This window comes from Crocuta crocuta, unplaced genomic scaffold (genome assembly GCF_008692635.1).
Source record: "Crocuta crocuta isolate KB4526 unplaced genomic scaffold, BGI_CrCroc_1.0 scaffold233, whole genome shotgun sequence".
NCBI classification, from domain to species: domain Eukaryota; kingdom Metazoa; phylum Chordata; class Mammalia; order Carnivora; family Hyaenidae; genus Crocuta; species Crocuta crocuta.
This window is the reverse complement of record NW_027529526.1, coordinates 7,748,621-7,776,542: the sequence shown is the minus strand read 5'-3', so window position 1 is coordinate 7,776,542 and position 27,922 is coordinate 7,748,621. Positions and strand designations below refer to the sequence as shown.

At 48.2% G+C, this 27,922-nt stretch overlaps 1 protein-coding gene across 1 annotated transcript in view; it reads left to right on the top strand.

The window, feature by feature from the left end:
• Positions 1-27,922, top strand: part of LOC144229173 (F-actin-monooxygenase MICAL2) — a 115,651-nt gene that overhangs the window by 11,057 nt on the left and 76,672 nt on the right. Inside the window, exon 2 of the mRNA XM_077761187.1 lies at positions 12,197-12,537. Within this exon, the coding sequence (XP_077617313.1) occupies positions 12,274-12,537 (264 nt within the window). The 5' untranslated portion in view covers positions 12,197-12,273. The remainder of the gene's footprint in view (positions 1-12,196; positions 12,538-27,922) is intronic.

Sequence of the window (27,922 nt, the reverse complement as noted above, 5' to 3'; positions counted from 1 at the left end):
TGAGGTTTTCAGGGTTCAGGAGAGAGTAGAGAGGAAGGTGGGTGGTAGTGGATGGGGCTGTTGAGGCCGGACTGGTGATGGGCCACTCGGGAGGTGAGGGAGAAGGCAAAGAGGGGACTCTGATGGTGTGACTCGAGAGTCTGGATGCAGATGGTGCTATTCACTGAGGTTGGGGGTGCAGGGGAGGGACCGAGGAGGTCAAGTGACCACACCTGAGGTCTGTATATGGGAGTCATTGAAGAAGTGGGTATTTGGCAGTTGACTTATGTGTCTGGAGATCCCATGGAGGGATACTTGATGGGTCGTCAGGATGTAGATATTGGTTGAACTATAGGAGTGTCTAGGCCCTTGAGGGCAAGAGAAGAGTGAAGATCAAAATCTTGGGACACCGCAAAATCTCAGGGGCAGATATATGGAGAGAGGAGCCTGCAGAGACTGAAAATGGGAGAGACGGTGAGCAAGGTAGGGTCCCAGATGGGATGATGGAGATGGTGTGGCAACCTTGGGTGTGAGGCCGGCCCTGGACTGTGTGCGTGGGTGGGAAGCAGATGGCGGTGGATGGAAGGGGAGGTGGAGGTGGGGGAGAGGACGTGGCCGGGGAAGTCAGGCCGGGAAGGGAAGGACGGAGAGTGCCATTTTGTTTTCTCAGGTAAAAGCACTATAGATGTAACTATGATGGAGTCTGCACACATTTTTGAGACTGACTTCATGTTGATAAATCCTTATGACAAGAACCCCCCCCACACACAACTTTTGTCAGGCAATGAAAAACAAAGTTTTTGTGGGGGTGGGGAGAGGGTGACAAATGCATTCAGTTGGCACAACTCTTTAAAATCTGAGGCCTTTGGAAGACAGACTCCGTGGGACGTTGCTGGGCTGTGAGCTTCTCAGGGCAGGGACTGCTCTGTGGTGGCCCCGGGCTCCCGGTTGGGGAGCTCAGTGGAGCAAACAGGCATTGTTGAGAAGTCCTTTTCATGTTCACTGTCTATGGCTTCTATCTCCTCCCCAGAATCCCGCTCTGTCCTCCAGACCAATTACTGGAGTCCAAGTCCCCGAAACCTAATTTCAGCGAGTCAGGAGATGGAATGTGATCCAGATGCAAAGGTTCACCCGGGGAGTGACCTTAAGGACATGCTAGAAGCAGACTCCGTGGAAAATAACTTTTAGCTTTTAGCTCTCCCATCCCAGCATAAAAGTTAGATGAACAGGAATGAGCTACCCTTTCCATTTGTGTGAAAGTGCACCAACTTCTGCCTTAGTTCCGCTTGGGCTGCCCTGAGCTTTGAGGTGGTGGGAGTCCTCCCCCTTGCAGGTGCCAGAAATAACACTTCGTGAGCACGTCCGTGAGCATGCACTATGAGGCACCTCATTTAAATTTCACAGAGACTCTCTGTTTATGACTTGTTCAAGGGAGTGCTCAGTGGGCTAAGTCCATTCAGTTTCCACCATAGCACATCAGTTTCCAGGGACTCAGGAGCTGAGGGCACTAATACCAAGAAAATGACCAGCTTATCTGTCCTGTTCTCCTCTCTTATTCCATTCTCACTTAGGAAAAGATTGTGATTTTTCAACACAGGATGTACGTATATATATATGTATGTATGTACGTATATGTATATATTGGATCGAGTGCTTAAATAGAGAGGTGGGTAGGCTTATTCTTCGGGCCAAGCCACTTTTCCAGGGTAATTGTGGTCCTAGTGGAAGGCAGGATATAAAATGGCAGAGCTGGTTGTTAGGGAAGTTGGCCTCCACAACAGTGGTGGGAGTGAGAGAGGTGCTTGTTCATGTGACCGACATTCTTACTGGGAAAGAACTTTCTGACACAGGCCAAATTTGACTTACCTACCACACTGTGGTTTGTCACCTGTAACTATTTAAGGGGACGTTTCCTACCTAACAGACAAACCTTCAGTTCTCAGTGACTTCATATACTTGAAGTTTATTTCTCATGTATGTGGAGGTCGAATGTTCCTCATCACAGAGGGCTTTTCTCCCTGTGGGCACCCGACAAATCTGGCTCCTTCCTTCTCGTGACTCTGCCTTCTCTTACCTGTGGTTTCCGAGGCTGCTGTGCTCCGGCAGAAGTGAAAAGAGCATGGACGGTCACTGTGGGAGGTTCTTATAGGACATGCCCGGAAGTCGTACACATCACTTCTGCCCAGATTACCTAGAACGGGTCATGTGGGCTCACAGCTACAAGGAAGGGCTCAGGAGGAAGGAGCAATGTGTGTGGCGATCAGCTAGCCTGTCTTGGCCATACTCCCCAAAGCCCGAAAATGACCTCCCAACTGTTTTCATTGGCAGATCAGCCACTGTCCTCTTCTGCTAATGCATGGAGATCTCATTACCCAGATCCTAGCATTTTGGAGTTTGATGGAAGAAAAGGAGTCCCTAGCCTAGACCAGAGCCCCTGTCTCTGCTGTGGTGTGCAGGGCAGCACTTGTATACCTCTGGCTCCGTTCACTTTGTATGGGAGCAGTATGGATATTAGCGGTTAAGGATATGGGCTCTGAACTCTGGCTACAGGGCTTCTGGCCATGTGACCTTGGGCAACTTGCTAACTCTCCTAATTCTTTGAAGAATGGAGATAATAATAGTGTCTAACAATGCCTGGGTTTGTTACAATGATTAACTTGAATACATATGAAGCTTCTTTAACACCTTATCCAAGACTTCATAGATGCCCATTTAATGTCAGCAATTCTTATGTTCCCAAGGATTGAACATTCATTCATTCATTTAGCACATACTATGTACAGAGGGTCTTGTGCTAGGAACTGGGCATAGGGAAGTAAAAAATCCACAGGAGAATTTGCTATAATTGAGGCAAGGAAGGATGCCATGGGAGAAATCTGACCAATTTGGGGCTAGGGAACGGAAGTGTCTGGAGGAAAGGGCATTGAAGGAAGACTAGGAGTTGGAAGGGCGAGGATTTGCCTACCCCCGCATGCCCTGCTTAAGAACACCAAGGACGCTATATGATATATCGGACCTAATGTTTTTTGAAATGGGGAAGCTTCTTTGTCTTACAGCAGGATTCTTCAAAAGGCTTCTTCTTATCCAGTGTCCTTGAAAATGATGTTAGCCAATGAGAAATATGCCCAGCCCTGACTTCGAGGGACAGGTGTCTCATCCAATGACACAGCCATTATGTCCACTCATTCGAGCCCGATGGCGTGTCCACCTGATCTGAGCTGATCTGGACCTGTTGCCAGAGAGCTTTTAGGGCATCTGTACACTGCTGGGAAGAATGTTCCGTGCTTTCACAGCACTGCAGTCTGCTGGCATCATTGCTTGGGGATGGTGAGACTGCAAGAGCATTCTCCCTGGGCAATGTGTGGTGGGCTCAGGGAGCAAGGACCAGGGAGCTGGGTGCTGAAGGAGATGTCACAGGTGCTGAGTGTACAGGGGCAGGAGTGTAGGTGGTGTTTGCCTGGGAAAAGCAGAACAAGAGGAAATTACAGCTTGTTAGGCAGGAACTGAGCTCTTCCATAGACTTTCTGGAGTCCAATAGGATTTTGGAAGGAAGAAAGAGAATCCAGATGACTTACCAAAAAATAAAATAAAATAAAAATTTTAAAAGGTGAAAATGATTTCACTGAGCCAAATAAAAACAGCAGGATTCTCTCATTAGCCTAATGATTTCTTTTGTGTACTACATTTTAATTCAAAAGCATTTTAGAAAATTCACTTCAATGTTACTTAGGTCGCAAATTCCATACTCTGGCCTTGGACAGCTCCTACTGTTAGGTGGTGATGGTGGTTTTGTTTTGTGCATTTTACTTTTACTTTTACTCCTGTGGGAAAATATACATAACATAAAACTTACCGTCTTACCCATTTTTAAATGTAATGCTCAGTAGCATTAAATACAGTAACATGGTTGTGCAGCCACCCGCGCGCACTCCACCTCCGGAACTTTTTCATCTTCCCCAATCCAAAGTCTGCATCCCTTAAACACCAACTCCCCATTCCTGTCTTCCCTCTGCCCCCCGGCATCCACCGTTGTGCTTTCTGTCTCTGAATCTGCTTGTTCTCAGCACCCTCACTATCGGTTCAGAAATAGGATGGCCTCCTGGAAATCAAAACGGAGAATTCACAGTTTTTCTGGGCACCCAGTACGTCACCAAGATGACTTGGGGGCACACGTAGAATAGACTGTTCAGTTTTTGTTGGTAAGATGAGCCCATTGTGTGTGTTGAGATCCGTGTCATTTGTCACTTCTTGGCCCCTAAGCAGGTATGCAGGTTTCCTCCTTGTGGGGTCATGGGCAAGGCATCCTTCGGGCCAGGCTGAGAGGGGCTCAAAGGCATGGCTTCTTGGGAAGAGGATGGAGCCAAGGGCCCGAGGTCCAGAGGGCAGAGCCGTGGGGGCGTGCAGCCTTGGGGACTTGTCCCGTCCCTGCCCCTCATTGGCTGGAATATAAACCCATTCACCAAGTTAGCTTGGTGCTTCTTGCGGGATGGCCCTTTCTTTTATGGAAGAAAAGTACACTGCTAGTGTGGTGGGACCTGCAGGCAGTTGCTGGCCCCAGGAGGGTAAGGTCCAGAAGCCCACCTCCTGTGGCTGAGACCAATGGTCTAGTCAGAGACCAGCCATCAGAGGGGCTTATACAAGTTGTACGCGCTCTTGGTAATAAATTTGGGAGACGCAGAGAAGTATGAAACTGAAAATGGAAATAATCTGAAAGACCATCTCCCCCTGCATGCGGCGCGTGCCCGCGCACACACAATCATGTTCCCATTTAGCTTGTTTTTCTTCTTCTATAGAGCTTGGTTTATGGAGTCAGAATCCTGCAGGGTACCCGAAATTGTATCCTGCTCTCCTCACTCTGCATTAAGGCACAAGCATTTCCCCATGGGTTAAATGTCTTGATGAATATTATTTTTAAAGAACTGCCTAATGCTTTATTACTTGGTTGCACTGTAACTGATGAAACCACATCCTGTTGTTGACCCCTGTAAGCTCTTGGAGCCTGAGAGATCCTCAGAGGCTCTAGAACTGGACCCGTATACAGTGGCTACGACCAAAACAGGTCATATGAGTTCTGTCTACGTGGCCCCAATTGACTGGTGACTAAGCGTGTGGATTTTGAAGTGAGACGGAGTGGGGCTCCTTTCACGGCATCCTTAGTCCCTGCCTATGGGATGCTGGGGTGGATACTGTGTAGTCTGCCTTGTCTTCTGTCCAGCAAGGATGGTCAAGTGAGATCACAGATGGAAGTGTCTTGAACAGGGTCTGGTGCACTGTCAGCAGCTGAGCCAGGCTTCTCTTGGCATCCTCATGAGGCTGGTGTGAGGGGCAGGCCTAGACTCCTAATGCCCAGGCCAGAGTTCTGTTTGCCTCAGAGGCTTTGCTTCTCTGGAAAGGTCCTTGAAGAGTGGCTTAGTGGTTCAAGTGGAGATGTGGAGCACTGGCTAGAAATCCTTATAGAAAAATGTTTAAAATAGGTATGTGTGCACACATGTACATATATACACACATGCGTATCACACATGCTTATATACACAGGAGCATATACACACATGGCATGTATATGCATAATGATGCACATGCATATATATCTGCACACACATGCGTATTATACACGCACATACACACATGGGTATATTCATTCATGCATGTATATGCACACACACAATACACAAACATTTATATACCTGCATATACATATACACACATGTATTATATATACACATATACACACATGGGTATATTCATACATGCATATATGAATATGTGCATACACACATACACAATGCACATACACATATATACCTGCATATATATACACACACATGTACACACACATAATAGGAAGCACATACGACAGACTTATACTTGCATTATAGAAAATCAAGATGAGGGCGCCTGGGTAGCTCAGTTGGTTGAGTGTCTGACTTCAGCTCAGGTCATGATCTCACAGTTCATGAGTTCGAGCCCCACGTTGGGCTCTGTGCCGATAGCTCAGAGACTGGAGCCTGCTTTGGATTCTGTGTCTCCCTCTCTCTCTCTCTCTCTGCCCCCTCCCCCACTTGCACTCTGTTTCTCAAAAATAAATAAGCACTAAAAACAATATAAAAACTCAAGATGGACAAGTTCTGGAATGACCCCTTGCCCCTGCCCCCCAAGGCTCTTGTTACAGAACAGAAACAGAGGAAAGAAAGATAAAGACCATCCCAGCCCATAGACTTGTTGTGAGGATTCTTTAGGATTATGCTGGTGAAAAAGCCTGGCCTGCTGTGGGCCTCTGGTCCCATAGGTCTCTTCCTGGCACTGACTGGTCAGCACACACATACTGATCTCTGGCTCACTGGAGCAGGGGGGGAGGTCATGCTGGGATCTGCTTCCGGGATTGCAGCAGGAAGTGGATGGACCTGAAGATGTGAGTGTGTGAGGTCACTTTAAGCCAGACCAACGGAGTCAACTCACTGCTAGAAAAGTGAGGAGGGGGCTGGAGATGGAAGGGCAAGAGCAACATGGCCTTGGGCTCTCAGTGAGGGGCAGCAGGGAAGTGGGGTCTGAGCTCCCCGCCTGGGGAAGTGTAGACGGAGGGCAGTATCTAGACCCTGGCAGCAGGCTGGGAACTTGTTTGGGCTTTCACAGTATGTCCCTTGGCTGCATTGTCGCTGGCCTTTCCCAGTAGGGCTCCAGATGGCATGTGTAAGAAAACATGCATGTGTAGGTTTAGCCTGCATGGAAGAAAGGGCTTTCACTTCCTGTGGGTGATCTCTGGGGTTAAAACCAGGAACGGAAAGAAACCCGTGGAGAGATAGGGTTGATCTCCCTGGGAATGAATGAGAAGCCTTGATCTCACGGAGGCTCTCTTCTGGTCTGAGGGGGCAGGGGTGGACCAGGCTGTCCCAGGAGGCAGTGTGACCTCTGTCTGGGAAGGTGAGCAATGCAAGGCTGGGACCCCTGGCTGGAAGGAGATTGCATGGACGAGGGGGCCCTTTCAGTCTCTTCCCGACTCCGGGGGATGCCCCTTTTAGTTCTAGCTGCTTGCTGNCCCCCCCCCCCCCCCCCCCCCCGTGGCCAGGTGAGAAGATGTGATCAGCTGTGAACACTGGCTCTGCAGAGATGCTGCACATGTGGGAGGCATTTCCCTGGCTTCCTCTTGCCTCCGCTCAGGAGTTGGATCCAGGTAGCTGTGACTGAGGGTCTTCTGTGTGTGACACTTGGAGCTGGGGCTTCTAGTCTTCTGGCCACCCCGTGAGTGCGTGGGGGTGAACAGCCTCCTTTCATCGCTAAGGACACTGGCCCTGCCTGGGGGTCCATTGGCGAGGTACCTAAGAGATGGTAAGTTTGAATGGGGAGCTTGGCAGTGTCAATGACGAGAGGGTTTGGTTTTTATTTTCTATTTATTTTATCTATTTATTTAATTGGAATAGAAGTTGCTGTATGACGCATTAGTTTCAGGTGTACTGCATAGTGATTTGACAGCTCTTTACATTACTCAAGGTGCAGCGCGGTAAGTGTAGTTAGCATTTGTTGCTGTACAAACTTAGTACAGTTTTACTGATTATGTTCCCTGTGCTGTCTTCTCCATCCCTGTGACTTTATAACTGGAAGTGTGTACCTCTTAATCCCCTACACCTGTTCATCCACCCCCACCTCCCCACCCAAGGGTTGGTCTTCACCTTGAGACATACCTTGTCTGTTAGCCTTGAGGGTGTGGCTGAGGGCTGAGCTTTTCTCCTGGGCCAAACTGCTGCTTTGCAGGAAGGTTCTATTTGGTGTCCCTCCAGCCCTCAAGTTTTTACAGAACTCTGTCATTTATCCAACACCCAGTGATAGTGTGTGATGCCATGTGGCAGATGATGAGGTCCAGGGAAGACAGAAGGCTAGGGGTCTTAACTGTGAGTGTACTGGGGAAACTTTGGCCAGAAGGTTTCTTCTTTCATTTGCGAGGTACTTAGGGGCTCTGTGTAAAGCTTGAACTTGTCTCTTAAATGCCCTGGACTGAGCCCATTACTCATGCTATCACCAGCAATAATAAGCCACGAGGTTTTGTTTTGTTTTGTTTTGTTTAATTTGTATTTATTTATTTTGAGAGAGAGAGAAAGAGAGCATGTGCATAAGGGGAAGAGGGAGGGAGAGAAAGGTCCCTAAGCAGGCTTACCGGTATCAGCGCAGAGCCCAACTTAGGGCTCGAACTCATGAACCATGAGATCACGACCTGAGCTGAGACCAACAGTCAGACTCTTAACAGACTGAGCCACCCACGTACCCCTGGAGCCCCTGAGTTTTCATTTGCAGCAGCCAGAGATGTGGAAAGGGGGTTGTTTTCTGACTCATGAAGTCACACAGGCAGAACCACAAATAAGAGACTCCAGTTGGCAAAAGCCGAATTGCTTGAAGGCTATTCTTGGAAACTAAAGCATCACGTCTTGTTTCTTCCCAGAAAATGCAGAAACCTTTCATATTTCTGGGTAGTTGGTTTTATTTATATTTCGTATCAAACTCTAAAAAGCAACAGCTGGGGGGTAGTTGACAAGAAAAATTTTAACAAGAGCTCTTACCCAGGATCCTCGGATTTAAGTAAACCTTGACTTTCTTTTGGGGAAGAAGAAAGGGTATCCACCAAAAGAATTACATGGCAGTCTCTGGAAGAAGAAAGGGCTTGGAACTCAGACTTAAAGAGCTCCCCTAAGTCAGCCTTTCTAGTTCATTAACAGAACTACTTTGTTCCAAGGATGTTTTCAGTTCATTACTGAAACTCCCTTGTTCCCCAATTTATATTTGGCAAAACTTAAATCTCAGAAGTTAAATGAGTTGTCCAAAGCTCCACAACTACGATGTGGATTTGAACCTGAATATTCTGAATTGAAAGCCCACGGCTTCTAGTCTTAAAATGCATATAATTCCTTGACCTGGGAATCTAGTCCCTTCCCTCTGGTTCGATGACGCCATTTGAAGGATAGTAATGAATGCTGCTTATCATGTCGCTGCTAGGTGCTGAATACATCACATTCATGACTGAATTTCTTCCTTCCAAGCCCATGGAGGGAATGTGACGCTCTCCTCTTACAGATGAGAAAACAGGCTGAGGTATATTAGATCACTTGCTGAGCAGGGGCGCGAGACCAGATGCATGCCCTCATCTGCTAGACTCTAAACACTCTGAGGCTCTTCCATGAGGAAACCTACCCCTCGTGGGTGTCAGAGTTATTTTATTTTATTTTTTTTAAATTTTTTTTTTTAATGTTTTATTTATTTCTAGGAGAGAGACAGAGAGAGAGACAGTGCGAGCAGGGGAGGGTCAGAGAGAGAGGGAGTCACAGACTGAAACAGGCTCCAGGCTCTGAGCTGACAGTCAGCACAGAGCCCGATGCGGGGCTTGAACCCACGAACTGTGAGATCATGACCTAAGCGAAAGTCGGACGCTTAACCAACTAAGCCACCCAGGCGCCCCTGTCAGAGTTATTTTTAAGGTCTTTGACTTCAGTTGGAAAGCTGATTTTACAGGTTGGGACCAGACCCTTCAGAGTCAGGGGTGCAGATCTGAGCCTTGTGCGAGCTGCTGGGGTCTGCCAGCTCTCTCCACCCCTCTGAACCTCCCTCGAGATAAGAGCGAGCTCCTGGAGCCCCTATGCCCACCCAATGGCCTCTGGAGCCCTATGATGTTCATTTCTCTTCCGGAGGGTGGGGGGAGGAAGGGAGGCAGCTGGTGTTGCCAAGAGACAGGTTCTTCCAGTTTGCAAATGATTCTCTGGGAGTCGAGTTTGGCTTGATACCTCCAAACAGTTTACCATCATTTCAGGCAAGGAGGAGTTGACAACTTGGAGGATCGAGTTTGCAAAAGTGTTTTTCAAAGCAGTACATTGCCCAGGCACAAATCCCACAAAACCCCTGCCCGATGCCAGGGGTGCAGCACAGGTCTCTGCGTCTGCCGAGAGCCTCCCAGGGCCAAGGTCTGCCTTCACACACATATCTCACCATCCACAACAACCCTGCAAGGTGGAGACTCTCATGTCTCTCACAAAAGGAGAAACTGAGGATAGGAGCTTTCGTGGCTTATGTGAGGCCACAAGGGCAGCCAGGGGCCACGCCGAGCTTTGAACTTGGGCTCTGATAGCCTCAAAACCTGTGGTTTTTTCCTCCACCACCTGCCCGGCCCCAGAAAGGACAGCAGGATACCAGCTGAATTCAAGTGGTTTTGTGTTTGTCCATCTGCTGCCACATCCTTTATTCAGCGCTGGGAACAGAAGTGGATCCAAGGATAGAGAGAAGCGAAATATTTGTTCGCTCTGAAAAGCAAAGGAGTCTTGCTGTCTGTTTACGCTGTCTTGGTGGCAAGTCTTGTACCTGGGAGAGAGCTGAAGCAGGAGGAGGCTGTGTTTATGTGAGCGGTGCCAGAGTTGAGCACTGCAGATGTCCAAGGAGCTGAGAGAGCGTTCATGTGTGCACTTCTGTCTCCCGGACTCTCCCAGCTGCTGTGCTCCTTGCTGCCTCTGTCCCCCGTGCGTCCCCGCCACCTCTCTTCCCAGAGACTCTTCTTAGCCCACGGCTCTGTTCTCTGCACCACCCAGCCCGTGGCAGAAGCAGGTCCCCTCCATGATCTACCCTGGATACCTCCCACCCCCACCCCTTGTCATGAGTTCTGAACTCCAGACACCTTGACCTTGCTGTCATTCTGCAGCCCTACAGGCTCTTTCCAGACTCAACCCTGTACGGTGTTGCCTTTGCCTGAAAGCACCTACTCCCTGGTCTTCTAATGAAATTCACCTTGTTCCTAAAACTGTCGCATTTTGGACCTTTCCCTCCCGTGGCCCCTCTGGCTACCCCTAGGCTCTGTCGGACACCTCCTCATGTGGCTTCCATACACTGTGTTCACATTCTAAAGGCACTTGCCTGTTGTCTTATAATCAGCTCTTGACGGACCTGTGTCCCTCACCAGGCCCCATCTCTGCACCCCCAGCACCTCGGGTGACCCGTGGCCTCTGTTTAGGCACCAGTGATTGTTGCTGAATGAATGAGTAAAGGATTAAGGAAGAAGACAAACACCATTCTCTGCTTTTAATATTCTTAAGGCCAGCCCGCAATCCGAATGTACCCACAATAGCATTTCTGTCTGGAGAGTGGGAAGCCGCCCAGCCCAAGGGCCTTGTCTGTGTGTTTGCTGACCTCCGCCTGCCAGCCCTCTGTCTGGGGGAGCTTGGAATGCCATATCCTCTTGTTTACAGACCCTCTCGAGCCCTCCCGACAGCTGGGCCAGCCCCAGTTCCTCGACGCTTACTGTCTCGCACTAGCTTTGGATTCTGGAAAAACAGCTATTGCTTTGGAAAATCAGCCCTAACTTATTTTTGTTCCTTTGAAACTGAAATGACTTTCCGAAGAAATGCCTGAGGTTAGAGTGGTGCACAGGGAAAGGCCGATGGCCCAAGCCCCGGGGAGCTATTTTGGTGATGTGAATGAATACTCATCACGGTTTTCTTTCCATCAGCCGGGCACTTGTTCCAAACAGCTCACGGCTCGGGCTCACAAAGCACAGCCTCCTTTTGTCCATCGGGACGAGGCCCACGTGTGTCTGTGACTCCGTGTGTCTGATTGAGGTAGATGGTGGGCTTCCAGCAGGCACTGGCAGTGGAGAGAAGTTTCGAGAAGTTGCCTTGCCGTCTGTCACCTGCGCAGGGGAAAGACCTCTGGTAACTAAACGAAGGAAGGCTTTAAAGTTTGGTGTCTAAGGTCCTGAAATCTAGGGAGGCGTGTGCTTCGAAGTTTTTGGTCTCTGCTCTAATCTCATGTGGTTAGATTACACTAATATTAGTCATCTAATTTGCAGCACCACGAATTAGATGTTTTTGGCGGTGCTAAGTCTACTGTGCTTTTCTGTTTCCCCCCCTTTTACTAGTTAGTATTTCTAGAACTACAGCATCTGGCTCACAGCAAGATTGCCCAGGTAATTCTGACATCAGCCAGGGTAGATCTTTGAGCAATCTGTATGTATTTCTTTTTAGCCAGTGAGGGGAGTGCGGTGGCAGTGGAGAGGCGGAGATTGCCAGCAAGACAGCATTGCCAGGTCAGAAGATATGATTGTACATCTCCTATAGATGATTTATGTTTAGCATTCATTGTTATGTTTAGAGTGTTTAACATCTTAAAGGAATTGTATTGTTCCTCTCTCGGCACCCATCCCCCCACCCTGGCCTCACTGCCACGGAGCTCACCTCTGCCTTCACCTACTTTGCAGGTGTGACGTTTCTCCAGGTGCTTGATGGTGTTCTCCTCCATCCTCTCCACACCACTGCTCTACGCGGCTCCTAAAACATGGGGGAAAACGAGGACGAGAAGCAGACCCAGGCCGGGCAGGTTTTCGAGAACTTTGTCCAGGCTTCCACATGCAAAGGCACCCTCCAGGCCTTCAACATCCTCACCCGACACCTGGACCTAGACCCTCTGGACCACAGAAACTTTTATTCCAAGCTCAAGTCCAAGGTGACCACCTGGAAGGCCAAAGCCCTGTGGTACAAATTGGACAAGCGTGGATCCCACAAAGAGTATAAGCGAGGGAAGTCTTGTATGAACACCAAGGTAAGGGAAAACCCTGTGTGGACGTCTTTTACCCTAGTGGGGTGTGTAGGTTGGCTTGTTGGGAGGTCAGGAAGTTGTTGCCTTCTTGCCATTCTGAGGTTCTCAATAGGTGTGGGTGTGTGTTCTTGCTTTACTCGGTTGAGGGTCTCCTTTGTACGTGCACAGCTTGTCCTGGGTGGGAGCTCGTGTCTTATGGTGGCCTCAGCCGCTTGTGCCCTCCCCAAGGCAGAGAGAAGAAAGGCATGCTTGGCATTATCTCCCTACCATTGCCGCTGCCACTACTACTTCTAGTAGCTACTATTTATTGGGCAACTTTCGTGTGCCGGGCACTTTACAGACATGGTCTCGATGAGCACTACATGGTCCTTTGGGCCGTTTTAGAGCTTTGGAAACCAAGAAGTCCATTCCCTTGCCCAAGATCACACAACGAGAAGGCAACGTTGGTCTGTCTGATTCTAGAGCTTCTGTCCAAAATTCCACTCCCCTGGGAGCCAGCACTGTAGAGAGATCCCTTGACTTTAATTGACTAAGAAGTAGGTCTTTGATCCTTCCTGCCTTTTCCTCCCTCTCCCTTTCTCTCCTGCCTCCCCACCCTCTTCCCCAGGGAGCATTGCTGTGCTCATAGTTTCAGTCAACCCTCCACAGCTGGTTACGCCCTCCATTGCTACGACCTTGGTGAACACGGCCTAAGCAGCGCATCACAGATCTCTTACAGCACCGCACTGCCCGTTGCCGAATGGGCAGCCGGAAGTCATGACTTCACGGCTGGCCCTTGGGGGCTGTCAGCCCTGGGCAGTGGTCCAGACTGTATGTTTAGGTTAAAAGTGAGCATGCCGAATTTAGACCTCACAGGAGGTGGTTCAGCCAGAGCCCTTGGAATTTTAGTTGGTGCCAATCCCAGATGAGAGGATTGAACTCTCCATGGCGATCAGGACTGTTGTGTTTTTGTTTTGGTGTTGAGGAGCTGTTGAGTGTACCGTGGGATACGGCTGCTTTCCCTTGCCCCTGGGGAGACAGCTGCTAGAGCTCTTCCAGGTCTGGGGCGCGCTGACTTTATGGGGCATAGGGAGAGCATTCCAGCAGGCCAGCAGTTCAGCCCGGAGCGCTAGCCATCCAGGCGGTGCCTGCTCGTAACCCGCCAAGCTTCAGCCCTATGCAGAGGAGACGAAAGTGTTAAAGAAAAACAAGAGCGAGGGCTGTAACTAGTATTCGAGGTACCACCTGGCCTAGCTGCTATAACCTCATGGCTCGTAGTTCACTGGGGAGCTCTTCAGGCTTAGAGAGGGGTGACTGTTTATTTTCAAAGCATCACCCTTTTCAGTAAGTACATGTCATGGCGTTCTTTTAAAAAGGTCCCAGAGAGGTCAGGTGACTGGGCTGCAAGACGTTTTCTCAGGGAGCTTTTCAGAGGTCTTATTAGGAAATGCCATGGCCTCATGCATGGACCCATCAGTTTCTAGCTGTTGAGGGGACCTTCTCGGGGATCTGAAGACAGACCTTCAGACGAAGTGAGCTAGCAGGGGAGATGGAATGGAGCCTTGACCACCAGGAAGATGGGCATTTTTCAAAAATCATGACGGTTGCCTAGCTTGTCTGGCCGGCCCCTGTTTCATAAGCCTTGATGGGTGGAACTGGAAGGGTCCTTGTGGACTTTTGCGGTTGACAGGTCGCCACTGGGGCCTGAGGTACAAAGGGACAGCACTAACATCTGTGGCCGGTGATGCTGGGTGAGGGTGTATCTTACTCAGAATTTTACACCTTGTAGGAGGAAGAACAGAGACATTTCAAATGCGTGGTAGCCTATCTCATAAAAATGACTTAGATCCTGAAGCATGGAAGACACATTTGAAAACATTCTCTAGGTGCCTGGGTGGCTCAGTCGGTTGAGCCTCGGACTTCAGCTCAGGTCATGATCTCCTGGTTTCTGAGTTCGAGCCCCGCGTCGGGCTCTGTGCTGACAGCTCAGAGCCTGGAGCCTGCTTCGGATTCTGTGTCTCCCTCTCTCCCTGCCCCTCCCCTACTCACGCTCTGTCTCTGTCTCCAAAATAAACATAAAACATTATAAAAAGAATGAAAAGAAAATGGGCTCTAAGTATGGCTGTGGCTGTGTGAGGTCACTTGAGCTGCACACTTGAGAAACCCAACTCAAACCTAAACAAAAAGGGAAATTATTCACTTGTATAAACATGGAGGTCCAGACCCTCAAAGTCTCTCCCCTCATCTGCCCTTCCTTGTATCTGTTGGATGTTTTGCTCTATGTGGGCCCCATTTTTCCCCACTACTAACACATTTTCTCCATGTTGGTGGCCCCTGATTCATATCTTTATAGCTCTGTGACCCAGAGGCTAGACTCTCTCCTCCTGCTTAATACTGAATACAATCTCAGGGATGGATTATGATTGACCCATCTCTGGGCCAATTATTGTGCCCAAACCGAGGGAAATGGCTACTGTCTTTGGTGGCCCTTTCAAGCATTGCGTGATTGACATGAGGGAGGAGCAGGTTCCCAAGGTCATAGAGGTATGAGACAAATAAATAACAGGCGTCTTCTGTAGTGACTATTTATTTGCATTCTGGTTATGGTACAGTCTTTCTCCATCCTGGATTCATGTGGATGGGTAATGCCCTTCTCTAAGAGCCTAGCGCTTATATCCTCCTTGCTGTGAGTCAAACAAAACACAGAACATGGCTCCTTCCTGTCTCCTGGCATGAACAGACACTGTCTCACTCCTCACCCACACACCTCGCTTGGGTATCCTTGGGTGTAGTGGTTAATGGTGCGCATTAGCCAAACAAGAAATGCTGGGTAGTAGCATGCACATGGATGGTCATTAATGCGGAGCCATGTAACACAGGTGTGTCAGGTATCAGGCGTAGAGCCAAGCTCCTGGTCAGGCCACAGTTAGAGTAGAAATTAATGCAATTCAGCCAGAATCCACACCTTTCCACTGATGCAGACACATATTCACACCATCTGGAGGGGATCTGGGCTTCAGCATCTCACAAGCATTTATTAGTAGCTACCGTGTGTTCGTCATTGTGCTGCTTTCTTTATTACAGTGGTGAGTGGTGTGTGTGTGTGTGTGTGTGTGCGCGTGCACCCGCGCCTGGTTGGGGGAGATTGATCAGAATTTGTTTGGAGAAGAAAGCCTCTGGTGGAGTTGCCAGGGGACAGGGAGAAAGTCAGACAGTCATTAAAGCAGTGGTTTCAATCTAACTTGCATAATCTAACTTGGGATCATTGTTTATTATTGATGATTAGTTATGAAGGTTCTGTCGGGCACTTAATCATTCTTTCCCTGGGTGTGATTTGTTTGGATAAGGATAGAGTGAACCAAGGATCGAGCCGAATTAACTCTTTTTGGACTATTATTGGCTCTGTATTACGGATGTGATCAAATGTCACATCTACCTATGGAATGTTCCTGGAGAAAATAGCCCAGAAGGAAGAAAAAAAACCAAGAATACAAAGTTTGGTATGGAAATTTCCATCATCACAAAATCATGGAGTGTGGTCTTTTATATGTACCCAGTACCAGAAGAGACTTGAGAGAATGGTGTGTACAATCTCTACATTTGACAGGTGACATACATGGGGGCCCAGGACACTGAAGCCATTTATGTGAAGCTAGCAGGTGGCATTGTCAGGATTGGAGAACTATTGATTGGTTTTGCTCAAATATTCTTTTGTTCATTCATTCAGCAGGTATTTCCAGTACCCTGCTCCTTACTAGGCACCTGACAGGGGAGGTGGCTTGAAAGATAAATAAGAAGTGGCTCTGAGTGATTCAGGAGACAGAAACATAATTATTTCTGTTTATTAACTTAGTCACTCATGAGGCGAATAATGATTGAGTAGCTACTATGTGCCAGGTACTTGTTTAGGTACTAGTCAGCCACTAAATAGCTCTGTGGCCTTGGGCACGTTACCTAAATCGCTGATCCTCAGTGATATTCTCTGTAAAATGAGGATGATAATGGTCCTTCTCTCATGGGGTTGCTGTGGGGATTAATTAAGACCAGCTTTATGAAATATTTAGAATGCTGCATAGTACATCCTAAGTGATGGGCAAACATTTTGCTGTTATTTTTAGTGCTATCCTAAGTGTATGAGACAGGTGTGCACCCTGATCTGCAAGAGCACAGAAAAGCAATGAGTAAGTGTGACTGGAGCAATCTGGGAATGCTTCCTGGAAGAGGAGGCATTGGAGCTTGACATCGGAGTAGAAGATGGCCTTGCTGAGCTGAGGGAACAGAAGGCAGACAGCTGTGTTCCTCGAAGACCAGAATGTGTTGCTGTGTAACAGGAATGAAGGGGTGGATGGGGAATGGGGAGAGGGGAGAGAGCAAGAGCCAGAGAAAGCAGAATAGGTGGATGGAGGGGCAGACCAGTGAGAATGGCCTCCTGAGGTCAGAGTGTGAGGAGAGGGTCTTGTCGTCAGACAGAGGACCCGGGGGACCACTGAGGATGAGCTCCAGATTCCCAGTCCCGCGTTCCTCCTACCACCTCCACGGGGTTGTTCAGTAATCACAGATAACCAGTACAGACCAGAAGGCGTTTATACATCACCGCCATAAAAACATGGCGGTTTTCCTTGCAGGAAGTGACTCATGGGCTCTTGTCACCAAGCTGAAGTGGAGCCAGCCTCTAAAATGAAAACTGTTGGGCTATCTTGCGAGAAGGAAATGTCTGTATTTTGGGAACATCCATCAGGGGGGCCACCCCGTGCCTGTTGTCCCTTGCCCATCTCTGCCTCTGCAGGGGCCCCGCCAGTGCTGGGTAGCCCGGGCTTGGGTGATGCGATTGGCTCCTGAGGTTCATAAGCGGAGCGCGGCGGGAGGCAGGGAGGCAGGGCAGGAAGGGTGGGCTAGGAGGGAAGGCTGCTATCTCCTGGCCGAGATAAGGCTATCTGACATTCCGGACCTCTGAAATCACCCGCCCTCCAAGCTGGGCCCCGAGCAGCGCTGGCTGGGGCATGTCCAGTACCACTTGGCCTAATATGGACAGCTGCAGGCATAGCCGTCAGGCGGGGGATGGTCTCTGCCGTAGGAGACTGTCGGTGAACTCGGACTTGCCCTCTTACCTGTGATGGCCTCCTGGCACTGGTTAGACACGTTTTGAAGCCTCGGTTGCCGTGGGTTTGGGCTAGCTCCTGCCCTTGTCACACCTGCTCCCCACGGAGTTTGCGGGCTCAGGGTGAGTGTATGCACTGGACGTTCTGTACGAGCTTGAGTGAGTCCAATCCCCCAAATATTAAACCGAGATAAAAAGCTCTCTTTTTTGGCTGTCTTCATGGGAAGTGGTTAATTCGGGTTCACTGTGGTTCATTTTAAAAGTACCGTTATGGGGGCGCCTGGGTGGCTTAGTCGGTGAAGCGTCCGACTTTCGCTTAGGTCATGATCTCGCGGTTCGTGGGTTCGAGCCCCGCGTCGGGCTCTGTGCTGACTGCCGGCTCAGAGCCTGGAGCCTGTTTCAGTCTGTGACTCCCTCTCTCTCTGCCCATCCCCTGCTCACGCTGTCTCTCTCTCTCTCTCCTAAAAATAAATAAAACATTAAAAAAAATAAAAGTACCGTTATAAGGACTTCTTTGTCTTTTTAAGGAAAAAAAAACAAGTTACTTTTCTTTAAGAAAAGAAACGTGTGCTTATGATTTAAAAAAAAATTCAAGCAGGACAAGAACATGTATTAGGTGCACAAAGTGTATCTTTTCCCCACGCCCCCAGGTCCCAACCATACAGGCCACCGCCATTTTCCACGTGCTCTTCCAAAAGCCTCTACGTGTGTAAGCATGCATTACGGATGTGTACATCCCCCCCGCCCCCTTTACTTTTTTGTGGAAAAACGTTTTGTTTTTTTGTTTGGGTTTTTTGGTGTTTTTTTTTTTGTTTTTTGGGGGGTTGGTTTTTTTGTTTTGGTTTTGGGTTTTTACATATTGTGCATCTTGCTTTTTTCACTCAAATCTATTTTGGAGATTGTTTTATATCAGTATGTGGGGCTCTCATCCTTTTCTTGTTTTCATGGATGTTTATGGCTTCGCGTTTCACAGTTTATTTTACTGCTTCGCTCGTTCAGAGTCTATTGCCATCCTAAATACTGGTGCAGTACACTTCTACACACAGACCTTGTCTACACATGAAAACATGTCTCTGTGAGTAGTTGTGAGGATTTCTGAGCCCAAGGGTGTGTGCATCGCATTGAAAAGATTATAGGCATTGTGTTGTCCCTGGACGTTCTTTTGAGGGGGGGCGCTCCCCACCAATGGGGCCGAGAGGAGCCCGTCTCTGAAAGGGTGCTGCCAAAGCAGGATATCACCCACTTGGATCTCCTTAGCCTTGCTGAGTGGGCATGGGGATGCCCCCTGCGCCCCCGGGTCCTGGAGTCTGGGCGAGGTGGCCTCGAACAGAGCACTCCAGGAGCAGTTAAGTCAGGGATGGCGGCCACCTCTGTAGTCCTCACAGTCACAACCAAAACAACGGACTTACTATTATTATCACCCAACGTCTGCATAGTCCTTGACAGTTGCAAATACGGTTGCATATACGTGGTTTCATTAACAGCTTTGCCTTATTAGTGAAGGTGACTGCGCTTTAAAAGGGGAACAAATACAAGTGTGTATTTTCCTCTTTGAATTTCATCAAATAATGGGAGCTTATGTAGAGCCGTGGCCCACAGAAGATCTGTACGGCTTATGCTGAACAGGGGCTCCTTCCTGGCCTAGCTAACTTGTTCTCTATGTGATCCAGTTTAAGCAAGCATCGCCTCCTCCAGGGAGCCCTCCCTGAGCTCTTCTCTACTTCCCCTTCTCTTATTCCATCCTCAGCGTGGGTTTCGTGCCCAGTGGGGACTCCCAGACTCTGGTCCTACCAGATCTTGCTGATGGATATCCCCTCCCACCACCACCACCACCACTTTGGTTGCTTTTTGTGTCTCTTTCTCATTGTGGGCTCCCTGGGGACAGGGACATGCCTGGCCCATCCCCACGTCTCAAGCACCCAGTTTGTTTTTAAACCAGATAGTTATCAGTAGAGAGGGTGGCTATATTCTCCAATTCTCTAGGCCAGTATTGTCTAGTAGAAATAGAATGCAAGCCACACGTAATTTAAAATTTTCTAGTAGTAACATTTAAAAAGTACCAAAAGTGATGAAATTGATGTAATAATGTATTTTGTCTAATCTAACATATCTACAATGTTATTTCAACCTGTAGTCAATATAAAAAAATACTGCCAAGATATTTTACATTTGTTTTTTAAATTAAGTCTCTGAATTCCTCTATATATTTTACAGCTCATCTTGGGTCAGACTAGCCACATTTCAAAGGCTCAGTAGCCACATGTGATTGGTGGCTGTTAAATTGTATAGAGCCCCAGGTGTCCCATGATACTTACTTGTCACCTTGTAGAAGCAAGATGGCTGCTGCAGCTCCAGCCATCGCATCTGCCTCCAAGACAGGAAGAGGGTAGAAGGGGCTGCCCTAGCTACAAAGATTGCCTTATCATGTGTTCCCAGAAGCCTCATTAAAATATAAGCCCCATGGGGACAGGATTTGTTGTCTTCACTGATTGTCCAGCACCTAGAATAATACCTGGCAAATGTAGGTATTTGTCCCAGGTTAGATCTTCAAAAGCAGATGCTTAGAAAGTGTGAATGGAATGGGTGAGCAGGTACCACTGGACAGAAGAAGACTGTGCAAAGAGAACCAAATAAATGCCTGCAGGTTCAAGCAGCTGGGTCATTTCCTACTTGACATTTCAGCAAACGAATTCTTCAGAAGACCAGGGTAGGAGGCCACTCAGACCTCAGGGATGGTCACTTATGAGCTCCCAGTTCTCTCTATAACATGTTGAACATATATAAATGCAAACAGTATACTATATGACATACGGTTACAAGACTGCATAGTTAAGGATGGTTAAGTTGTCAATAAAATAATATATACATATATTCTTTTATGTATCACCTATAAAGTTATATTACATAAAAACTCTTCACCTTAAACTTCAGTGCAGCTTTTTGGGAAGAAAACCCAAATATGTTCCAACCTCAGAGCCCGCCCAGAGCCTTCAGCTGTATGTAACATATTCCACTTGCCACCTGGCATGCTCCCCACCTCCTCTTATGCATCATAGTCTTAAGAGATATAAATACAGGGTTGCAAGCTGTCACCAAACATTTGTCCATGGGAGTTCAGCAGTGGGAAGATTTTTATTCTTGCACCCTTTCTCTAGGAGAGAACTGTCTAAGTCTGAGGAACATACATGGGAAAATTCCTTTATGTCCAAATCCGCAGAATAAGCCCACGGAAGTTTCCTTTACCCCTTCACCCAAGGAGCTAGCCTGTCAGTGTTTACAGATGTTTATGGTTCTCTCTCGTTCTAGGAGAGTAATCTCTTCATTTACCTTCCCGCCCCCATTCCTTATGTTTTTTTTTTAATCATGGATATATATGAAATTTGTTATTGTAACCATTTTAAGTGTATAATAATTCAGTGACGTTAATTACATTCACAATATTATAGAATCATCACCATTTCCAGAAATTTTCATCACCCCAAACAGAAACTCTGTACCCATTAAGCGATAACTCTCCACCCCTCCCACCCCCGGCTCCTGCTAACCTCTGATCTACTTTCTGTCTCTATAAAATTTCCGATTCTAGGTTATCAGATAAGTGGAATCATATAATATTTGTTTTTTTGTGTGTCTGGCCCTTATCTCACTTAGCATAATGTTTCAAGCTTTACCTGTGTGGTAGCAGGTAACAGAATCCAGTCCTCTTTTTTTCCAACCTTAATAATACATTTTATTTAACCCAATGTATCAAAAATATGACCATTTCAACCTGTAATTGCCGTAAACATTATGAGTGAAATATTTTACACTTTACCAAGCTTCCAAAATATATTTAACTCTTATACCACATTTCAACTTGGAGACTTAATTTTAATTAAAAAAGGCCTAATCTGTATTTAGATTCCATACATTTTAAGTAGAGAAAGGAGAGTCACATACCCAAGTTATTCCACATATACTTTAAAAGTTTTCCAGTGATTGAATTCAGTATGAGAGTTTTTTTTTTAATTTTTATTATGATGAAATATACATAACATTTACCCTTGTAGCCATTTTGAGTGAACAGTTCAGAGGCATCAAGTGTATTTACATTGTTATGCAATCTTCGCACCATCTGTCTCAAGCCTTTTTTTTTTTAAATCATCATCCGACCTGAAACACCCCAGACCGTACTCAGTAAACAATAACTCCCCACTCTCCCCTCCCCCAGCCCCTGGCAATCACCTTTCTCCTTTCTGCGTTTATAAATCTGACCACTCCAGGTGCCTAAATGAGTGGGATCATACGGTGTTTGTCCTTCTGTGACTGGCTTGTTTCATGTCGCATAACGTCCTCAAGTTTCCTTTATGTTGTAACATGTCAATTTCCTTCCTCCTGAAGACTGAATAATTCCATGTCGTATGTATTTTTACTACTGTCTGTTCACCCATTTGTCCAGCCATGGACACTACGTGTTGCTCCTCTTTTTGGCTCCTGTGAATAATGCCGCTGTGAGCCGTGGTGAACAGGTATCCATTCAGGCTCCTGTTTGCATTTCTCTGCGGCATCTACTGAGGAGCAGAACTCTTGAGCCAGGTAGTAATTCTGGGTTCAACTTTTGAGTAACAGCCAAACTGTTTCCACTTGCTCGCGTTTATTTCTTTTAAAAATTTTTTTAGCGTTTATTTATTTTTGAGAGACAGAGCGTGAGCAGGGGAGGGTCAGAGAGAGAGGGAGACACAGAATCTGAAGCAGGCTCCAGGTTCTGAACTGTCAGCACAGAGCCCGATGCGGGGCTTGAACTCAGGAACCGCGAGATAATGCCCTGAGCTGAAGTCGGCTGCTTAACCGACTGAACCACCCAGGCACCCCGCTTGTGTTTATTTTAAATTGCCATCCCTGAGTTAAATTCCCCACAACTGTTATTTCATTAAAGAAATCATTTCAAGCGTCTACTACATGCCAGGCACCGGGGACACCTCAGGAAAGGGAACAGAAAAAAGTCTTGCCCTCTTGTAGTTCATGGTCTTCTCAGTAAGAGGCAGAGCGTGTGTGCGTGTGCCAGTGCTAAGTCCTAGGGAGAAAATAAAGAGAAGAGAAAGCAGGGTGAGGGGGATGCGTGTGTCCAGAGCAGAGGTGGGTTGCTGCTTTACATAACGACATGCTGGGAAGGCTTCTGTGTGACAGTAACGATTGAGCCAAGAACTAAAGAAAGCGAGAACATGAGCATATGGTTCTCAGAGGGAAGAGAGTTCTAGACAACAGGGAATAGCAGTAGACGCGGAGGTGCCCACAAGCAAAGGTGCTGGGTATTTCTGGAAACAGCAAGAAGACTGATGAGGTTGGATGGCCGCAGGTGGGGTCCAGGAAGTGGACCCAGACCGTGGGGACCGTGAGGCCACTGGGAGGGCTTTGTCTTTTACTCTGAGACACAAAGCTGTGGAAGGCTTTGAAGCAGAGCATCCCATGAAACTCCATCATGGAAGGGACTGTGGAATCAGTGATGCTGGAAGGGAACGTCCAGCTGGGAGTAGCAGCTGTCTCAGGCATAAGGAATTCATTGCATCCTGAACTTGCTGTGTCTTGGAGGGAAAGACGCAACAGATTAGGGAAAGGTTAAAACCAGCCTCGCTGCCGGGGTTTGGGCAGGCCTGGCCATTCTGATTCACAGTCTTGGAAAGAAAGAGTCTTCCTGAATGTCCACAGAACTGAACACTGTTTAAGAAGAAATATGCTCATTAATTTACTCCTTTACTCCCTCCTTGAGGGACTGCTAAGTGCCGGCTCTCTATGTTGGGCCCTAGAGAGAAGGGTGAGGACACAGAAGGCCCCTACACTCGCAGGGCTTTCTGTCCAGTTAGGAGAGAACGGAAGCACACAAAGATAATTTTATCATGTCATCCCAAGAAGGACATTGTGCTGTGGGTGTTGTGATAGACCTGGGGAAGAGGAGTTGATTCTAGGCAGGGTGACAGGGAGGTGGCATTTAAGCCGAAGTCTCCAGGTGAGAAGGAATCAGGCAAAGAGCTGGTGCTTCAGAGAGGACAGCAAGTGCAAAGGTCCTGAGGTGGGAAAGCTCTTGGTCATTTGGAAGCAGCAGCCAGGCAGCCAAGACAGGGATGGGGTGAGCAAAGGGGACAGTGGTACAAGGGAGGTTGGGGTGCTGATGAGTAGGCAGAACATTGAAGGGCCTTCCATATAGTCTGTTGTACCAATGTTTGCTTTCATTATGAGAACTCTCTTTGGCTACTATGTACATAGTACTATGATGTTGCCTCTGTTTCCTTATCTGTGAAATGGGAATAATAACTTATTATTTTACAGGGCTGAGGTGAAGGTTATATGGTTAATTACCCCCTCCTTGAAAGGCTCCTGTTGCATTTGCGACACGACTTTCTAGATTCATCTTTACAAGTTGTCTTCATTCTCTTTCTCCCTTTCCATAGCACATACTTGGTGTCCTCCAAGGGCTTGCGTCTGACTCCTTTGCTTCTGCTGGGGGTCCTGTCTCAGGGGAAGACTTTGCTACACCCAACTGTCACTCCCCACGAAGATGACTGTCTACAGTCCCTACCTTCTTGAGCCCCGTGACCCCACTTACAGATGTCTTTAGGATGCCCCTTGGGCCCCTTTAAGCCCGTTCACCAACTTCTTTCTGACACCTGATTCTCTTCCCGTTTCTTCACTTGCTCTCGTCAGCTCCGAGTCGTGCTCTGCCTCCACGTTACAATTCCAGTCATGCCCTCACTTCTCTCCGTTCCCGCCTCCCCCGCTTTGCTGGCGGCGGTGACCTCTTAGCCAGGTGATTGGGCACCAGTCTCTGGACTCCCTTTTGCCTTTCCCCGTGTCCAGCCCCGCGACCCACCCCCGTGGGGCCATCCTTCAGAGGCAAGGATGGGACTGTGGTTTGCTCAAATCTGTGGCTCCCCGGTGCCCGTCATAGGCTCCCACCCGCAGCTTGGCCGGGTGCCTGACTGATCCGCCGGCTCCTACCTCACCAGCTTGGTGCTCCAGAACTCCCTTCCCACATGCCCCATCCTAGCCGCGCCCCTGGCTCCCTGCCCTCTCCCCCTCCGGCTCTGGCCAGGGGCCCGTGTCCACCCCCCCCCCCCCGAAGCCTCCGCCTTTGCGGCTCCAGCAGCTGCCCCTGCCACGTCGGCCTCAGCCACCCCTTCCCTGCACCCGGAGCTGCTCCACCTAAACTCCTCTGAAATGCTCCTCTCCAGCCTTAGGGCTGCCACTGCTGTCACCAGGCCGCCCTCACCGGAAGTGCTGCCCGCCCAGGCCCCTGGCCTCCGTCAGCAGCTCCCTCCCCTGCCCTGCCGTCAGCCTCGCCTCCCCTTGCCCATCCTGGAGCCCGTGCTCTGTCTCCGTAGTCACGTTCGGCAGCTGCTCTGTGCCCTGACTGCAGGCTCACCCCCCCTGCCCCCTCCGGGAGGTCTGCCCTGATCTCACCCTGGCGGAGAAGGTAGCAGGGTAGGCAGGCGGTCTCCGGACCACTCAGGATAACTCCGTGCTGAGCGTCATGGAGGCTAGCCGGTGTTCTAACTCGCTCCCTTCCTCCGGCTCCCTCTCCAACCTTCTGCTCCCTTCCTTTAAGCAGCCACCCCTTCTCATGATCGGATGGCATCAGATCTGTTTCTTCTCTTCTCGGCCGAGTTCTTAGGGAAGATGATCTCCGTACCCCTTGCTCCCATGGCTTCCCCTCCCTCTTTCTTGTTCTAGCTTCCTTCCCACCGCGCCAGTGGAGGTGATTTTTTTTCAGGGTCACTGGGGGCCCTGCAGACCGTGACGACTGTTGAATCCTTGCCTACTCGGCACCTTGTAGATCTTGGGATGCGGCAGGGTCACCATCTCCTTGAAACTCTCTTCCCTAGAGAGAGGCTCCCGGGTGAAGTCCATGAGCCCTGGCCCTCAGGGGAGGGGAGAATGCAGGGGGTGCTCCCTTGCAAGGAACTATAAACCTGATCATCACCAGGTTTAAATTCGTCCAGTGTTTTCTTGCTTTCTTGGCAGGAAGGGTGGCCATAAAAAGCAGATCATTGGCCTTTGTGTCGCTGCTGCTGAACTCAGCGACAGGTGTGGGTGGTGTGGATTTATGATCCCTGCTAGTACTGCCGGAGCCTTTTGTGTTCTCCCCTCTCAAATTTACTCCAGGGCTCCTGACCGTACTGAATGATTTATCCTTTTTTTTTTTTTTAATATTTTTATTTATTTCTAGGAGAGAGAGAGAGAGAGAGACAGCGTGAGGAGGGGATGGTCAGAGAGAGAGGGAGACACAGACTCCGAAACAGGCTCCAGGCTCTGAGCTGGCAGTCAGCACAGAGCCCGACGCGGGGCTCGAACCCACAAACTGCGAGATCATGACCTAAGCAAAAGTCGGACGCTTAACTGACTAAGCCACCCAGGCGCCCCAAATGATTTATCCTTTATTAGGAGTTAGTGAGGTATCACAGCGGCATGAGGCTTTTCTGCCCATGAAGCAGTTTTGCCTCTAGCATCTCACTTGATTCTCATACTAACTCGGTGAGGTAAAAAGGGCTGGTGTTATCATCCCTACTGTATAGATGGGGAAACGGAGCTTAGTCAGATTAAAGGGCTTGCCTGGAATTTCATGAGGATAAGTGGAAGAATGCAAGAACGTTCAACACCAGGGGTCTTGGACTGCGGTGCCCCGTTAATTGACCTTTGTGTAAGGACCTCACTGTAGGCACTGACTGTCAGAAATACGAAATCCATTGCCTCCAACCACACTGTTTCTTTAGCACTTAGTACTGAGTGTCAAAGATAGGGTGGGGAGGGGGGCCCAGGCATCATTCTCACTTTATTTTCCAAAGAAATTCTGTCTGAAATATTGAAGGTGGACAACAGCGTTACTTTGTATTTATGGATTTATGATTTTAGAACTTTGCCTCTGAGTGTCTGCTTATTAGATGTTCTCCGTCGATGTCCTGGTACATGAAACTCTTAGGACGGATGAGATGTGGGGTTAAAGGTGACATTTGTAGCCTCGTATCAACTTCAGCATCTAATTTATTTCATTTTACTTGCACAAATTTGAAAATAAGTTTCAAGTAAAAGAGTTCTTAGCTCGCTTTGCAATCTCTCTGATGCAATAATTCAATATTTAAAACATGTAGTAGGTGGATCTGTCCAACTTGTTTTAGGATTCAACTTTGAACCCAAGTTTTCTGATCTGCAAGCTGAAGGTAATATTGCCCCCATTGAAGGAGCTGTTAGAAGTAGAAAATGCATCTGCTTAGATGAGAGCCCACAATGTTGTAAGCATTCAGTAAGTGGTAGCTTCTTATTTTCCCCTGCAGTTTTGAGGGAAAGGTTTACAAGTGTCCCCCATGCTGGGGATTCATGGGGGTGCTGCTCTGGTCTGTGAGTTTTGGGGTTTGGGGGTTGTTTTTCCTTTATTTTTTTTCATAGCAGTTTTAGGTTCAGCAAAATTGAGGGGAAGGTATAGAGATTTCTTATATACCCCCTACCCCTGCATGTGCAGAGCCCCCCCCCCCATTATCAACATCCTGCCCCAGAGTGGTATATTTATTACAACTGATGAACTGACAGTGTCACCCAAAGCCCACATTTACCTTAGGGTTCACTCTTGGTGGTGTTCATTCTATGGGTTTAAACAAATGCATAATGTCCTATGTCTCTCATTATGCTATCAGACCGAGTGTTTTCATATCCTGAACGTCCTCTGTGCTCTGCCTGCCTATCCCTCTTCCCGCCTTCCCAGCCAGTGACCACCCTTTTCTTACGGCCTTCATAGTTGTTTGGCATTCTTTTCCAATATGTCGCATTGTTGGAACCACATAGTTGGTAGCCTTTTTGGACTGGTTTTTTTCACTCAACAATATGCATTTAAGTTTCCTTCATGTTTTTTCATGGCTTGGCAGCTCCTTTCTCTTTAGGGCTGCATAATAATCCGTTGTCCGAATGTAGCACAATTGCATCCATTCACCTATGGAATGGACATATGACTAAAGCCGCTATAAACATTGTCATGCAGGTCTGTCTATGGACATAAGTTTTCAACTTTGTCAGGCAAATACTAAGGAACCGATGGCTGGGTCGCAGCGTAAGGGTATGTTTAGTTTTGTAAGAAGTTGGCACTGTCACCCAAAGTGGCTGTACCGGTCTGTGTCCCTAGCAGCCACAGATGAGCCTTCTGGTTCACCCCCATCCTCACCAGCGCCTGGTGTTGTCGGTGATTGGGTTTTGGCCACTCTGATAGCCATGTAGCAGGATCTCATTATTGCTTTTAAATTTGCATTTCCTAATGACACATGGTGGGGAGCGTCTTTTCATGCACTTATTTGC